General features: G+C 36.8%; 1 protein-coding gene across 2 annotated transcripts in view; it reads left to right on the plus strand.

The window, feature by feature from the left end:
* Positions 1-18,484, plus strand: part of LOC107100956 (fibroblast growth factor 14-like) — an 80,158-nt gene that overhangs the window by 52,875 nt on the left and 8,799 nt on the right. For both annotated transcript variants that reach the window (XM_015399660.1, XM_015399661.1), the window contains exon 3: positions 3,958-4,061. In XM_015399660.1, coding sequence (XP_015255146.1) covers positions 3,958-4,061 — 104 coding nt within the window. The remainder of the gene's footprint in view (positions 1-3,957; positions 4,062-18,484) is intronic.

Below are 18,484 nucleotides of genomic sequence, written 5' to 3' on the forward strand. Positions count from 1 at the left end.
ACACTACCTCAGGAACATGAATAAGCACAACATCAGAGAGACAGACTAGATTTTTATGAGGCTCTGTTTAATAAATATATGCACATAATACATCTATGCTGTCAAAATTGATCATTTATGGTTCTGCATGATATAAACATCAAATGGGTTGAGAGTGGTTCTATATTTCTAATCGCATAAAAGATGCAAGGATGTATGGCACAGACATAATGTCCCCTTGTCTCAGTAAGAGCATTAATACTTTGTCATCTTTAATGATCAGCTTGGAGAGGTAGAGAACGGATTTGCAGCATAGAACGCAAAACATCAGCATGACTCAGAGGTGATAGGATCTCTGTGATATAAACCACCAGGGAAATTCCTGGTTGCCCGGTATGCCTGTTTACCACTGTATCAACACTGCACTTAAGTCGTTCACTTTATTTACATTTGCGTGTTCCGCATTTCTTCACTTTTGACACTAATAACAGAATATTATTGATCTCGAACATGCAGGTCAGGGGAAACTGATCAATTCAGAGGTTTTTCTGAATGAAATTGTTCTGTGAAACCAGATAAAGCAATCAAAGCAGACATGTACTCTGCGCACTTGGCAAATTAACCTTTTGATCAAAGGATATCTTTGAATTACATTTTCAAACAAGTCTGTGAACTTGAATCCTTATTCAATTTTAGTTCACTTGGCGATGTACGTTTGTATAATGGGGCTACCGTGTGGCCTCAGAAATCAGCACTATATATTAACAGATATATTTTTCCCACTTTTTGTTGGCAAGATGGAGCAAACAAAATATTTGCTGCTGATGCATCAGTCCTTTAATTGTTAAAATGTCTGGCAAGCTTGCAGAACCAAAGAAGAATCTTTTGCAAAATCTCCAGGGTTTGCAGAAAATGTTTTTAAAAGTAAAAATAAAACAAAACAAAACACATATTAGCAGGAAAATTATTAATTATGATAAAGATTCATAAGACAACGTGCCAAGATTGGCCCAAGATATATCTGAAGATAGATTTTCCAAAGCTTTTATGAACCTTACAAATTACTAATGGACACGCTGCCCCATCTCAACTCAGACATTATAAAGTTGGATCAGGTTTGTGCTGTTTTTTTTTTTTTTTTTTTTTTTTTTTTTATATATGCAAGTTTGGTCTTTTAAGGGTGAAGATGGATTCTAAATTAACTCTGAAATCTACAACCACTGCTTAGTAGACTGTCTTCATGCAGTGATCACAAAAAATCTTTGAAGAAGAACAATGATTTAATGAAGAACAAGGCTGACAAGCTATCTTGGTTTTAAATACGACATAATCATTTTATTGTCTCTCTATTCAAATGTTCTTAACCCTATGAAGAGCTTGCAGAGGACAGGGGACTTCTCCTTGAACCCCAGTCGGCCTCGGCAGATTTCCGCTGACACTGAGTCTGGTTCTGCTGAAGGTTTCTTCCTGTTAAAAGGGAGTTTTTCTCCACTGTCGCTACAAGCATGCTTTGTCTGAGGGATTGCTTTTGAGTCAATGAGTCGATGCAATCAGCTCGTTTTCCTTAAATAGAACACTTTTAATCAGTTTGACTGTAGGATCTGGTTGAATTGTCTCTGTAAAGTGCCTTAAGATGACATATGTTAGGAATTTAAGCTATATTAATTATTGATTATGTAAAAAAAAGAAATCAACAAAACACAGTCCAACCCTTTGAAAAGGTGCCTGGCAGATGGGATTACTGTTAAAAAGGCATTGAGCAAAACAGATCAGGAATTCCAAAAAAGTAAAAAAAAAAAACCCACTGGACTTTGTTTTCCAAGTTTAAAGACGTTTCACTTCCCATTTCAGAAAGCTTTCTCAATTAAAAATGTCAGGAATAGCATTGAGTTCCAGGCTTATAAAGTGCCTGAACAAAAGCCTTTTTTTGCTTAGAAAACTTGCAAATTTAATCAAAAACATAGATCCACCCCTTAGTAATGGGGAGTCGTTAGGGTCGTCTGGTTGGCCAGGCTAACCAGGCGAGATGTATTGGTCCCTAACAAAGATCAGAAAACTGACATAGGTCATGAACAAAGAGATGCACTGATCAGTGGCCAATTCTGACCTGCAAAAAAATCTAAACTGTAAGCTTTATTATTAAAAGCATCCAGAATGGATTTGTTCTATTCCTCCCACTGTGAGAAGCTGAACAAATATTGATTACATTAAAAAAAAGGCCAAGAGGTTTATGGAATTCACATTTCAAACTGCCCAACACTTCCCTTCAGTAGTTACAGCTTTTAGCATTGCTGCGTAAATGTGACTTTATTTGTTGTTGTGTTTAATAAAGACCGTTACTTTCTGAGATTTCCATAAAATGTCCAGCATTTCTTAATCAAGCTTCTTTGACTAACGCTGAAAGCTTAAATGTAAAAAAAGAGCAACCGTGCTGTAATATCAGTCTAGCATTCCTATTACCTCCTTAATTATGACTCTCTCTTCAAGCACCAGTTTGAATGAACCACTGACATTAATGAAAATAATGTGCTGAATAGTTTTATTTGAGATGCCTTTCTGCATGCTTCCTTTGAAATTGCTTTATACTTCTGCATTGGATATCAATAATTGCAGATTTGGAGTCACATGTTTACATCTTTGAAACTAAAGAGTTCTTCAATGATGAGAACAACATTTTGTTTTTGAGTTTCCAACCATCTGGTTTCTATTACATGAAGATTTCTGTTAGTCCCGACTTTATCGCTGTAGGTTTAAAACATATCTACATTTCTGTATGTGTGGAAAATGTATTCATTTCCATTAATTTGTTTAACAATAAATGCATTTTAATAGACTTACTTGTTAAATATCACCCAGAAATTAATGGAAGTGCTGTCTGCTCCTGTACCATCAGTGAGTGCTGCTCTTTTAACCTGACCTGCAGGAGCTAAGAGGTTCAATGTCTTCAAAGAATGAATTAATTGTGACGAGAATAAAATGTCATCAGATCGACTTACCTTTGCTTTTTGCAGGACAAATAGGAATGTCTTTTTTTATTGTTTTAAAGATAGATTGTAAAACCTGACATATTTAGATTGGTGCTTCTTTGATGATTCAAGCAACTTGAATGTCATCATTAGATCAACAGGAGCTCTTTCTCATTTTTATGAGGGCTTAATTTATTAATTGATTATTGAACTAACATTAAATATTTTAGTCATAATCAGTAAGTTGACTGTACAAACTGAAAATATGGCATTTGCTGGAAGAACAACCCACATGTCACTATTTACACCACCTACAAGTCCACATGGTATTTCTGAGCATTACATTTAGTTTCTTTTTCTTCCTGATGTTTATAATAATATCAGTGACTGAGTTTAAGTCTAACAAAGTCTGAATGTGTCAAAAGAAATACCCAAAGGCCAGGTAAAGGTTTGCCAGAGAGAATGTTAACAAAGACATCTGTGATAATGCTTTTTGGACAAATTCTAAAATCTAAAATTGGCAGGAGATGTTTGGTATAGACTGAAGTCAGCAATCTAGGACAATAAAGTCCTTACTTGTAAAGTATGGAGGGGGAAGCATCATGGTTTACCGTAGGTTTGTTGAAGCTGCCAAATTGGGAAATATGAGAGCATACTGTATATAAGAAATAAAGAGAGCAAACAGAAGTAAAGCTGAACCCTTCAACATGATGGTTCCCCAAAACATACCAGTAAAGCTCCAAGACTGGGTGACAATTAAGAAACTTAACGCCCTGAAATAGTCAGTGTCCAGATCTCCTTTTCGTTTGAAATATGCTAATATATAAAAATAAGCTTTGCACCACTTTACGTACGATAAATTTCTTAGTTTTATTTGAGATGCCTCCATACATGCTTTTTTTATTTATTTATTTATTTATTTTTTTACAGTTTTTGGTGTATTTTTTTAGGCCACATAGAAATTCTGTATGCAAAGTTTGGGTTTAATTTGTTTTGTGTTGTCTGTCCACAGCTTTGTTTAACCTTATCCCCGTGGGTCTGAGAGTCGTGGCCATCCAATCAGTCAAGACCGGTCTCTACATTGCCATGAACGGAGAGGGTCACCTTTACTCGTCGGTGAGCAGACCAGCGACACAAACACAGACAGTTTTATCAGAATCCGCTGAAGGACAGCATCCATGATCACAGCTGTCGTCTTTAGCCCTGCTTAAAAATCCTGATTCTAGACGTGTTGCAGTCCCCTCAGGGTTGTTAATTAGACACAAATGGAAATAGCGGCCTGCCTTTATCCACTTGGGTAAATTGTTGTCTAGAGGTGCCTTAAGGTGATGCATCTGTTGACTTCAGCTGTGATCAGAAGTGTTGATATTTGGAAACTACCTTTGCTTCCAAAGAGGGGATGTTTATATGCTTCCAAGCACTGCATGTTTATAATGCTTTTTCTTATTGAATATCCAGTTATGTTTCTGACATTGTCCAAGCAAATATGACAGAAAAGTCATTAAGACAAGATGAGGGAAACATGTTTAGTTATTTTATTTAAACAAATATTAATTTCCAAAGTTAGTCTCATCTTTACTAATTCCCAATGATTAAACAGAAATATTCATTCATTAACATGTAATCCCAAACAAACGTGTCTCCAACATATCCAGATGGGTTTTTCCTGGCACACACTGTCCTACAATCACAGAAGTACCTGTTTAAAGTTAGTACTTTTATCTAAAAGGGTATCGGAATAAAACTGAGCCTTTTACCAGCAATCATTTCTGGTTGGTTTGGAGTGAAAATATCAGCAGTCATGAGAAAACTTAAGCATCTGACACCGGTCAGTCTTCCTCTTCGGCAAGCCCAGAATAACTGCAGAAAGCAGCAGACATCCCAACCTTTTTGCCAAGCAAGCACAAAGTTATTAGCCTTTTTTTGTTGTTGGGGGTTTATGTTTAAGATAATTAAATCCGACCAAGGAGGTCTACAGTTTAGTTGACCAACATTTTAAACCTTTTTTAAATGTAAATGATTCTTGTACACGTTCTTCATGACTCAATATAACCTCCAACAACACAAGTAATTATCAAGCATTCAGCTCTAATAAGGCTTTATGTAAGGCTCCTTTATATGTAAAAATTAGCAGGGTACAAAGCAATAAAAAGTGTTTTTTCCCTGCATAGTAGAAGTAGAATTTTCCTTTGAAAGACAATAAATAAACTGTAAAAACTAATAAGAATTGGTTTATGTTTAAATATTTATTTACAGAAACAAATATGAACAAAAATATGATCTAAAACACGATGTTGCTCCATCGGTCATATACGAGTCATTCAGAACCTGCCACTCTCTTCCACTTTTCCCTAAACCTCCTTTTCTGTTTCTTTGTCTCCCCTACTTCATCTCATAGTTAGGTTTTCTTTTTCCTCTGCCCTCCGGGTTTTCTAACACCTTGAATGTGCAACGACATTACCACCCCCACCGCTTCACAGCTGCGTTCTCCACAGGGAACGCCTGTCTAAAGTGACGTCCTTAACGAATGGACCAATGAGCAGTGTTCACAGCTGGAGCCCCTGAAAGTTTTACTGTCGTGATGGTGTTTTAATTTGTTTAAAGTTTCAGAAGACAAAACTTAAATTAAAACATATATTTTGAATTCAAGCCATCAGAGTGGTTAGTATGTGCGCTGTGTATATAACTGTCACAAAAATGCGTTTTTCTAGCGTTGACTCTGACTTATTTCTCCTGTGTGAAAAATGGCAGGTAAATGTGGTAAAAATACTGTATCTGTCAGCTTGTGTGGAGGTTTTTAGAGGACCCAAATGCAAAGATGGAAGCTGAGGTGGTTTCTTGCAGATCTAATTATCCAAAGGGCAAAAGTCCACAAACAAAATACAGAAAAAACAAAATCCAGCAGACGTCAAACATACAAAAACGACGAGGAACCGGCAAACAGTAACTGAAGGGGAGAATATACAGTATGTCAAACAGAACAAATGAACGGATTGGGTGAAGGTGTGGACAGAAGAATCAAGAAGGGAGCTAGGGGAAGGAGACTGACACAAGAGGGTAAACAAGAAATGCATAAGAACTCAAACAAACCAAAAACAACTAGAATAACACAAAATGGAAATAAAACTCAAGAAAACTAAAAAAGAAACCTTAAACAGAACCAAAACCATGACAGCATCCAACTGATAGAATCCCTTTGACAGCATCATATGGACAACTGACGGTGTGACAGTATAAGTTCTGATCGATCTCACTGGATAATTTTTTTATTTTAGATCGATGAGTGGCTTAATTAAAACGTGTGGTGGTATAAAATTATTTGCTTCATTCCAGTTAAGTTTGTCTTTTCAGTTAGTCCCAAGTCTGTCTGGACCATGTTCTACCTGAACATGGTCCAGACAGAGCCTGTCTCAGTAGTCTGTGTAAGTCGTTTTTATTTTAAGACATAACGAACATAATTTTTTTTTAAGTCTGTAAAAATAAAAACCTTGCTTTACTTGTTTTTATTATCAGAAAAAACTGAGATATCTTTGTGGCTGTTTGTGTCCCTAAATGTTAAATAATCATTAAGTCCAAGTGAATTTCACAGCGATTCGTTTCAACTGTCCTTCCTGGGAGCATCTCCCCAAACATGAGCCAACGTAGAAATGGTCAAATAAAAATTACTGAGAAGAGAGAAAGAACAGTATGGAAGGATAGGTTTGACAGCGAGAAAGAGGAGGAGGTGATGAGAAAGCAGAGCAGCGAAGAATAAAGGGTGAGTGAGGTACGGGAGCTGGAGCAGAATATGAATTATTTCCATGCTGACTCTTCAGAAACAGTTCACACTCATCCGCCGATGTCCCTTTCTTCCTGCTTCATCCCTCCTTCCTCCCCCTTCTTTTCTTTTTTTGGGATGAAGATGACAAGAGGGGCAAGAGGTGATGGGATGAGTGGATAGGTGACTGAGGGGATGAGGGAATAGAAAGAGGTTAAATAAGGGAAATGAACACGAGAGCCGAGACTAACAAATGCAAAAAGAAAGGAGAAAGAAAGGGAATAGGATTGTGAGAGAAATAAGGACAAAAAAACAAAATAAATGAAGGAGGAAAGAAAAACATAAACAGACGAGGGAGTTGGAAAAGAACCAGGAAGGATTGAGTGGATGAAACATTGTTTGTAAGGGGATAAGAGGAAGAGAAAATAGTAATTGGGAAGAGGAATAACGGCGCTCTGCTCTGCTCTGCTGGGCTTTCTCAGCCTGTCACTGAAGTCACAGATGCATGAGGGCTTCCTGTAAATAATTGAAGAGGGGGAGTCCCCCCGTTCGCACTCAGTAGAAGTCCCTTCCAAAGCTGCACACAGAGAGGAAAAGTGGGAACGTTTGATCGGGTTCCAACTTGAGGACTGATGTGCTGGCAGCTCCATGATAACGAATGTATAAATCATCAGCGGCAGGTCTAATTCATCCTGATGTCAGCATGGCTTGATGTTTAATTGGCTGCTCCGTAGGTCCTGGCAGGTAAGGATGGTGTGACCAGCCTGTAGAGATGCTCATTAAACGTTAGAAGGGTGCACATCTCAAATGAACTGCAGCTCTGGTTTTGACTTTTTATACTTCATATGAAGTGAACTGCTTGTTTACTGGACACAAATTGGGTTAGTTTTTCCTCCGCCCAAGCTAGGCATAATGGAGGTGACAGGATGTCGATACAGATCAGACCACAGTGCCTTTAACTTCAGAGCAACAAGGATCACTTCTCTGCAGTCTTTTCTGTAAAATGCTGGGTGTTAGAGCACTCATGCATCTCGTTTTCCAGTTAAAAGAAAAAAAATATCAAAAACCAAGGAGTTCGTTTGCAGATGTCAGGACATATTTTTCCTTTTTATTTACATTTCTTTATTTTTCATCTGCTGGTGCGTGTTTTTTGCTTTCATAAAAGTGATGAGCATCCATTTGGTTTGAACCAAAGAAGGAAAAAGATTAGCAATATCAATAATCCAGGGTATAAATACAAAATACGGACGTAAATGTAATCGGCAATGGAACAGAGGTTATCAAAACATGCTGCACTGTGGTAGCACCCGCAACCCTTTTCTGTTTTTCACAATTTAAACTTAAGATTCAAAGAGTTTTATGTAGGTATTGTGTGAGAAGCCCTAAAAGTTTAACAAAATTGTGAAGTGGAGGGAAAAGATACATTTATTTTAATTGATTTTTTTGGAAACAGGTCTGGAAATTCTTGAGTGCCCCTTTTTACTCTGAAGGCCCTTAATGAAATCCGATCCAGTATTTAGGGTGTCTGTTGGCCTACTGGTTAGAGCAGTGCGCTTGTGCTCTGAGAACATTGCAAGTGCCTGGTTCTATCCCCACAGCCTCCACTCTGGGTTCCTGAGCAAGACCCTTAACCCCAAATTGCTCCCTAAGGGCATGGGTTAAATGCATAGGTACATTTCTCCAATGTGAGATCAATAAAGTTAAATTATTATTATATAAAACCTTTTTTTTTCTTTTTAATACAAATGCACAAAAAAATCAATAGATGTCCCCTTCAATATTAGAATTAATCATTAATGTTGGTCTACATTACATGGAATCCACCAAAAGTACATTCAAATCAGAGGTTTTAAGATACATTGAAGTTTTTCTGCACCTAACACTTACAGTAAACCCTTCTCAGTAGTGAGTAAAAAATAAATTTAGAGCCGATTGGTGCTTCTGTTAGCGTAGCCAATTCCCAGATGATTCAGCACCTCCCAGTCTCCCCATAAATGTGTCTCCCCCAATCTGTTAACCCTCCTATAAGTTTATGGTGTTGAAATACTTCAAACCATTTTTTTCAGTACATCAAGGCTCATGTTTCTCAGTCTTCAACACATTTTAGTATCACCCTCAGAGCTCCAGAATCACACACACACCATGTGTTGTAAAATATGCTCTGGGCTACAGCTTATTACTTTTCCATTAGGAATTTATTCTGCTTTTGAACCAAAAATGTCAAACTGAAATCATCTTTCCAGCTTAAAGGAAGAGGGTTTATATTCCTGATAAAGTTTTTGCATCAGAATGTTAGCTTCATATTGATGATGAAATAATACTGCTTTAGGACGAACTCCTTATCGTCTTTTTTTTGACAGAGTTAAAGACATACTGCAAATTTGGTCTCCATGATAGGTTTTATTAACTCAATATCCCCAGCATCTGGCAGCGCCTTGTTGCTGCGTTAGGGCGCGCATGCGTTCGAGTAACAGATGGCGTAGTGTGCAATGAGCTGCAATGTGATAATTATGAGGCATGCTGGGGAAAGTGGGGGGAAAAAGTGCTGATGAGTTTGGGACTGTGTGTGAATGAGATGAAAGGAGACAACTGTGTGCCCCTCGGTGTTGGCTGGGATGAGGTGGGAGCATGTCACAAGAGAGGTGAAAGAGGAAATTGTGTTTCTTCACAAAGTTTGTGCACATCTCCTGTAACACATTCCCATTGGTGCTGCACCTGCTGTTTCTTCTTACACTCCTACTACAATATATACATTAATACAGTCTGTTACCGCATATATTGAACAGATTACAATACATCTCATCTTTTACCTACAAAAACTTCTTTATTTCATCCATCCATACATTTTTTGTCATGCTTCATCCCTGCTGGGATCGCATAACAACACAGAGACACAGAGGACAAACAACTGTTCATGCACACCCTCACACCTATGGAGAAATTAGAGAAGCCAGTTAACATAACAGTCAGGTTTTTGGACTGTAGGAGGAAGCCTAAGTACCCAAAGAGAACACACGTATGCACACGGAGAAACTGCAAACTCCATGCAGAAAGAGCCCAGCCTGGGAATCGAACCTGGAACCTCCTACCCACTGCAGCCATGCTTTTTTTTCAATTCCCTTTAAAATGTCTTTAATATATTTTGTAAATATACACAACCTTGTAACCTAGAATACAAAAAACAAACTATATCCTCATTTATTATTTTTTTACAGGACCCTAAAGTATTCAATCATTAAATTGTGGAAAACAGTAAAATTACTTTATTAACAGTAGTCTGAACTAAGAAACAATTTGAAATATAGTCTTATTTCAGGTGAATATACTTAAGGAAATTAATACCTTATAAAGATGTAAATTGTAAAGTATTTTCAATAAATTTAAGTCATCATGTGTTTGTTATATTTAAATTTTGATAAATGTAATTTTCTCAGTAGAATAACTTTTATTTGAGACCTAAAATGTAAATTGTATGTTTTACCCACAATTATATATATATATATTTTATTCAACTGATAGGTAAAAAGAAATCATATTTTAAATAAGTGTTTTACCTTTCCACTTTTTTTATTTTTGCATTTGTTCCCTTATTGGTAAACCAGTACCACCTGATAACTCAGAGGTAAAAAGAGGAAACAGAACCAACATTTATGGACTTCATTTTGTCTTATCTGTGTAAGAAGGTCCTACAAATTCTGTTCATTGGTTCCTGTACTGTATCTCTAATGTGCTCCGTATATCATTGTGACCTAAAGACATCACCTGAGATCCCGAGAATAGAACTCAAGATGTTTCTAAAAAAAACACTTTTCTACATTTTTCAATGTATTTTCACACATTTTTCTTGTGTGAAAGGAAGCAAGTTGAGGTGCATTTTTTTAAAGTCTGTTCTATGCAATTAATGCATGTGGTGTGCAGTATCTTGCTAATTATGGAGACTCAAGCACTGTTGATTCCCTCATGTTTTTTTTAAGGTGAATTTCTGCCGGCCACCAGTATTAAAAATGGAAATGCATTCCTACATCAGACCCTGGCAAGTGAAACTATTTAAATGGACCCACTTCATCTTCATGCTGCAGTGTTTCTCTCTAAGCCTCACCATCTACTTCATCGTGTGCATGAGGACACAAACGCAGCTTCTGTGAAAAGCTGGCTTAAACTTAACCTTAACTCTAAAATATTCTTTTTTTGGGCTATTCTCTGTTTTATTTGTTTCAGGTTTTTGTGCCCAGAAAAGCACAAACCTTTTTTTTTTTTTTTTTATAACCTTTTTTTTTTTTTTCTACTAAACTTCATTTTTAAATGATTTAGTAGTCTAGTACAAAATAAACCTTATGCATTACAGTTAGCTCATTATTAGTCAGTCATATTAGTTATCATTAAAAAAAAGTGTTGACCTTTTAGAGAAACGGAGTTAGAATAAAAACTAAAAACTCTAGGAATGAGGCTTTTGTTACAACTTAAAAAAGCCTGGTACTATATTAGGTTCTTGTTTTAAGATATACGTATATGTATGTGTCTCTGTTTTTATTTTATTTTACCCCCAATAAAATTGTTAGCAAGAATGGGTTTTACTGGCCCAGTGGAAAGTGTTTTCCAAATGGGGACTACATTATTACAATGCTATACAGTACCTTCTTATACAAAAAAAGTATAGGAACTCTACAGCTACTCTACAATTCAGCTTCACTAATATACTAAACACAAAGCTTTACATTACATTTACTCCTATTTGTAAATGTTTGCATACATATTAACAAGTTTTTACTGACGTTTAAAGTAAGTAAAGTATGACATATGTTTCTTGAAAATGCCATGGTTGGCTGATAAGAAATATAATTAATTTACCAAAAAATATGATCAGTAAAATTAAAAATTGTCCCAAGCAAACAATGGACTTTTTTTACTTTATTGCATAACTGCATTTTTAGACAGTTTTCCAATAGCATAGGATGGTAGTATTAGTTGGATTATGTGCTGTTTGCATTTTGAATTGAGCCTGTTGAATTATATCCTAGCTCTTTAGTCTTTTTTGCACCTTAGAATTATTTTGTTTTTGTTTGCAATGACTGAATTTCCCCAATTTAGTAAAATAATGGTTGTTTCTACTTTTTATCCATTACCCTGTTCAGAAACCCTCTGACCTTTTTTTCAGTTCTTTTGGTAGAGTTCACCAAATCTTTATAAATAATATATTGTTATTATAAGGAGTTTATTATCCTCTAAAACCCCCGACCCAAGAGAAGGGGTCACCAACGCGGACCACAAGGACCACATGTGATGTGCTGAAAACAACTCCCCATTGGACTAAGTTTGGAATTTTATGTAACTCAATTGCTCTTCTTTTTTAAACATTTAAAGAGCATTTCATCATATTAATGATATCGGGCATCTAATCATTAATAGAGATTTCAAATGACAATATCTAAAATAAAATTAGAAATAAAAATAAATAAATAAAAATATGTTCATTTTGTATGAAGTCTAAGTGAATGCTGACCCTTCCAGGTCATAGGTCAGTATTGGTAGCACTTGCAATGACTCAGTGCTCATGAAGTAGCCCTGAGCCTTAAAAAGGCTGGTGACCCGTGCTTTAGAAGAGTCCAAAAAAAGAACAACCAGTAAAGGTCCAGATGCATTTTCAATTATAATCTGTTACTTTAAACAGAATTTAACACTGAAATAAAATTAGGTGTTTATGCATCCACATTATACATTGATTTTTTAAATAAAAAAAAAATTGAACATTTTTCCATTTTGAAATCTTAAGTGTTTTTTGAAGTAAAGAACACCAATTGTTAGGTTTGGTATATAGACAATTTTCTGATTCACATGTTTTATAAAACACCGGAACTGACCGTTCATTTGTTTTTTTCTTTTTTATAGCTTAATGACAGAAATGGGCTTTAGGCTGATCTGCAAGGCTTTAGAACCTGTGTTTGAATGGCTATAAAGCCATTCTAAGGCACATCACATGCTCATTCATGAGCCTGGATCGATATTTTTTTTGGATTATGTTCATGCTGGAACAAAATGTGCAGGGTCATTTTTGAATACAGCATTTAACTTTTCTTTCACAAGTTCACCATAGTTCTTCCAGCAGTCCACACTTTCTCTGCTTTCTTTTTCTCATCTTCTTCTCCTTCTTTCCCATCGCCCGGCAGCGACCCAGACTGACACAGCTCATTGGCTAATTTGTATCACCTGTAGCCTGGTCCCGGGCGCTCCAGAGGGCTTTACCATGTTAACAGGAGAAGTGGTGCAAGTGAAGTTAGTTGGACAACATGCAGTAATTTATAAATGTTTCAAATCAGGTTGGGTTTGGATTAGCTAGTAGGTCTGGATCGCGGTTTACTAATCCGTGACCTCTGCTTTAGGGGTTCTCCACCATAACTAGGAGTTGGCACGGTTAGCTTCCCCATGTGTTTATTATTTGTTTCAGACCAATCCTGGGGTAGTTGTCACCAGAAAGTCCAGTTTTTGTTTCATCTGACTGAGGCAAGCAGGGGTGAGTAAAGTCTAGTGCAGACTTTGTGATGATAGGGCTGAAAAGGCTTCTTTCAATTTTCTCCAAACCAACCATTTGATATTTTTACTGGTTTTGGTTAGGGAACCATAGGCAAGGTTCCTCTCTAACCTGTGCAGTTACTTTAATACCTCCTTGCCATCCTTTTCACAGTCCTGATGGTATGGTTCTCATTGTTGTTTGTTATTACTCAGACTGTAAATATGGAAAATTCAGACAGGTTGATTATTCTTGCCTCAATCTTCAACCCTAAAGATTAAATTACGCCTGTTTTACTTACTAATTCCTCCTTTTCCATTTAGAGCTATGGGAAGTCCTGTATACAGTCATTTTGAGCATGCAGACATTGTTTTTTTCTGTTAGGCTGCTGTGGCCCAATCAGAGGCTTTATGTCCTTTAGAACATTGTATTCCTGTCATTTCTTTTCTTCATACAGCTCCAATCCGTCTGAACCGCCTCATTTTTCTTAGAACAGGATGTTTTCGACAAACACTGAGATGTGTTCTCTGTACAAATCAAGCAGTGTGTGTCAGCCACACGTCTGTGTACGTAGGTGTGCATCTCCATTCATAACACAGACAGTGCAGCACTCAGACAGATCGAGCCCTGCAAATGTCTACATCCAAGGAGATGAAAAGAGAGAGAAGTTACACAGAAAATAGACGTCTGAACATATGAGTCGTGACAAACGAGTACATTTTCTGGTAACTAGAGAATAAAAGACTTACTTGGAAACTGTTGAGGCTCTTCAAGGACACCACTGAACAATTTGCAACTCTGAAGTACCACAGGACCGACTTTAAAAATTGAAATGAGACCTGAACTTACGGGAAATGATCTTATCCACTACAGATGATTCATTCAAGACTAAATTACATTTTGCTTTTAACCTGCTTTGCTTTTGTGTAACAGAACTTTTTAAGTTTTAAATTATTGTCAAAACTCAGAACTTTGGACCTAGAATTTAAGGCAGACAGATTGATGTAATTTAAAATAGCGTTTATTGACAACATGCCGAATCTGCGACTCAGCAGCTAGCACAAAAAATGCCGGAATCTCTGGTTTTAAAGTTCAGTCCAGGCCCAGATAAAGGAGTTGAATCCAGGTGGATGATTTCCAACAGCATGAGGAGGACAGGAACCAAAGCTGAAAAGGCTGCTGAACTGGCTGACGAGCAGAAGCAAGCAGATGAGGGAGAGCAGGTGTTTCCATAAGGCGAAGCCATAGTGTCGATGAGGTAAACAGAAGTCCAGGCCAGAAGATCAGAGTTCCAAAGAGGAGTCGGGAGACAGGTCAGGAAAACAGATCAGAACAGGGGCAGGCAGGCTCAGAGGTCCAAAGGCAGAAACTATTTAGGATCAGGCAATCAGAAGTCTCACCTATGGTTTGAATAAAATGGCACTGTTGACAGGGAGCAAGCAGCTTAAATAGAGGCAGGAGCAGGTGGATGAGACGAACAGTAATGAGAAACTGGGCGGAGTTAGACAGATAGAATAGAATTAACCATTGAGCCAATGATCAGTGCCAAGATCACAAGTTAAAAGAAAATTAAAAACCTGTTGAGACTCTGTACTTAAAAGGTGGAGTTTAATTATTTATTTGTTTTTTTTTGTTTGTTTTTTTCTCATGGGTTATTTTATGGTAAAATACATTCAGAGGCCAATTCGTTGGCCACCAGACACAAATATCTAATCAGCCATCAAATGGCAGCAAATCAATGTGTTTAGGTATGTAGAGATGGTCAAGACAATCTCCTGCAGTTCAAACCGAGCATCAGTATTGGGAAGAAAGGTGATTTGGCATGGTTCTTGTTATCAGACGAGCCTGTCTGAGGATTTTATAAACTGCTGATCTACTGCGAATTGTACGCACAACCACCCAGTATGGTCCAAAGAAATAGGTGACAGCTCTGTGGGCTCAAAAGCCTTGTTGATGCCAGAGGTCAAAGGAGAATGGCCAGACTGGTTTGAGTTGATAGAAAGGCAAACATCACTCAAATAACTTCTTTTTACAAATGAGGTATGCAGAAGAGCATCTCTGAACACACAACAAATTGAACCTTGATACGGATGGGCTACAGCAGAAGAGCACATTGGGTGTTATACCTGCCAGCTACGAACAGGAAACTGAGGCTATCGTTGACACAACTCACAATAGAAAATTGGAAAAATGTTGCCTGGTATGAGAGTGTCGATTTCTGCTGCAACATTCGGATGGTAGGGTCAGAATTTGGAGTCAGCAACATGAAAACATGGATCCGATGGATCTTTGTAGGTTTAGTCTGGTGGTATAATTGTGTGGGGGTATTTTTATAGCACACTTAGTTGACTACTTTCTTGATGGCTACTTCCAGCAGGATAATGCACCACTTCATTAAGCGCAAATCATCTCCTGCTTTCTTGAACATGACAATGGGTTAACTGTACTCAAATGGCCTCCAATGTCACTAGAGCTCAAACCAATAGAGGACCTTTCGGATGTCGTGGAACCGGAGATTCCCATCATGTTAATATGGACCAAACTCTCTGAGGAATGTTTCCAGTACCTCGTTAAATCTATGCCACAAAAGATTTAGACAGTTCTGCAGGCAAAAGCAGAAGTGTGTACCTTTTAAAGTGGCCGTTAAATGTACATGCAGTTTGCTTATCTCTGTGTTTAGAGTTGAAGATGCCATCATAGACCAGCTTCCACAGACATGCTGTCATTTGGAAAAAGGCCGACAGCACTGTGAGGATCATACTCATATCATTCACGATTAACAAGTTTCAGCCAGAGTTTGAGATTAATAAAGTATTTTTTATTGAATTAGATTAAATGTTTGATGTATCGTTGAGTAAATAACCTGTGATTAAAGAAGTAACATAATTTTCTAACTGCAAAAACAATTTATTGAGATTTTTTCCTAAATTGATTTATGCAGAGTTGATACTGTATTTCAATTGTTGGTATAATAAATAATCCATTGTAATTTTGAACCATAAGGTTGGTCGGTCTCTATAAATTGCTTTCAGGTATGCTGAGTGTATGCATTCACCATTATGTTTTTTTCTTTCTCTGCAATGGGATGGGGACATATCCAGGCTGCACCTATTATTCATATTCCCCATTTTTAGCCAGTTAATTATTTTTTTTTTTCCAGTTCTGTGTCAGCTTTCCTCATCAAAATACATAGCAAAATGTTTTAGTTTTGCTATCACCTTGTTATTTTGTACTTAACTGTTGCACATCAGGTCATTTCTTTGGGTGGGTTGGTAGATTGTGATTAACTATGGAGAGAAATACTCATAAAAATACATTGAGTTGGTTTAATATTAAATTAGAATCATAACAAGGTGAGGGGCAGAATGACTGACAACCTTTTTTGCCGACTTATTAGCTGCAAACCAAATAATATGCGGATAAAAAATATGAGAAATTGCTTTTCTTTGAGATATGGTGTACCATTCACTCAGTGACTTACTTGAAAAGAAATCCAAACTGAAATGAATAAGCAGCCTGTTCTCAGCTGATGTTTAAAAAAAAGGTTTGTGATAAATTATATTTTTCATTTGACATGTCACAGCATAATCTCTGAGCAAAATGTAATTGAACAGGCAGAAAATAAATATCCCAATTATCTGAGCAAACAGGTTTCAATAGTGAAAAGTAAAAAGCTGACATGCATTTATGTAATAAAAAAAACAATCAATTGATCTGAATCCACCAGCTCTGACAAATCAGATTAAATTATTCTCTGCATTCATGTTATGCATCCTATTGTTCAATTCGAATGCCTACATTATTTATAAAATGAAAACTACCAAGATAAATTGATTAGTTCCCCTGATGCTATTGGCTGCTTACGTTTCCCCTCCTCTGGATAACACATTGCAATAAATTTAATACACACAAACAAACATATATATATATATATATATATATATATATATATATATATATATATATAATCACATTATACTGTCCATAAACTGTCTACTGTCATAAATATAATTTATGTATGGAAATATAGTGTTATGAGGGCTAGCTTTTTCTTCAATCATTTTTTCATCTGAAAATGAGCTTTTTTTACCCGTCTTCTTGGTGTGAAACAAGAGTAGATAAGAACAAGCTTAAATTCAGCACAAATTAAAAACTAAAAGGTATCTCAAGTTTTAATTTTCCACCTGGGAAGTATTCTTTTTATAGCTTGCAGTTATTTTCTGGTTTTCCCAATCTGGAACTAATTTCGGTGCAAATTAGCAGTAGATGCCTCAGTATTTCCTGCTCAGTTAATTTACTAACTAGACATTGAAGTCTATCTCCATTCATCTAAATGCTGGATAGCTTTAAAACAAGTTCTTTAGAAACACCTGGAATGGCAGTTACAGCAAAACTGACCTCAAAAAAGATTTTATTAGCTGAATTAGTGCGGATAAGAAGTGTTAAGCAACATCAATCAAAATCAGGGTTATCCTCACTCTCTTCCGTCTTTTCTGTTCTTAAGCCAACACTTTTCTTTCCATTCTTCTGTTTCCTCCTTTCTCTCTAGGGCTCCTTTCTGTACTGTAGAATGATTTTTTTTTTCCACAATCCCCCTGGGTAATTAGTGCTGTGATAATAACTGGTGTTGGAAACAAACACACCCACTTGCTGATCAGTGCACACAAACAGACACACAGATGAACACGCGCCACTGCAGTATGTCCATGCGGAACAACTTTTGTTCTGGTATCGTTACGCAAAAAGACCACAGAACAAGAAAAACAAATGTATTTTGAACTAAATTAGATTCTACAGGAAGGCTTATGAAAAGTAGTGATTCTGATGTCTCCTAAAGGCTAAACTTCAGTTAAAAACAGGTGCTCTCTTGCTAATATAATTTGTGTGAATTATGATTCTCCTCTTCTCCCTTAAAACTGTTTTTTTTCTCTGCACTACTCAGTAACACTTAAATACATTATGGTTTTTGCAATATATTTGGGCCCACACAGATTCCATTTTCACTGTAGTGAATGACATTTTTTAATGAGAGGAGAGTTTCTAGACTGTCTGGAAGAGTCTGCTATTTGTTTTTACTTTTTTTCCAGGTCATTTCAATTATTTTTTCAGTTCGTTCCTTCCTTCCTTCCTTCCTTCCTTCCTTCCTTCCTTCCTTCCTTCCTTCTCTTTCCGCTCTTTTTTTTCCTTGTCCTGCCTTAGTTACTTAGTTACCCTCCCTTCCTTATTTTCTTACTTGTCCTTACCCAGTTCCTTCATTTCTTTCTTCCTTCCTTCCTT

This window comes from Cyprinodon variegatus, unplaced genomic scaffold, assembly GCF_000732505.1.
Source record: "Cyprinodon variegatus isolate N-32 unplaced genomic scaffold, C_variegatus-1.0 Scaffold1036, whole genome shotgun sequence".
In the NCBI taxonomy this organism is placed as follows: Eukaryota; Metazoa; Chordata; class Actinopteri; order Cyprinodontiformes; family Cyprinodontidae; genus Cyprinodon; species Cyprinodon variegatus.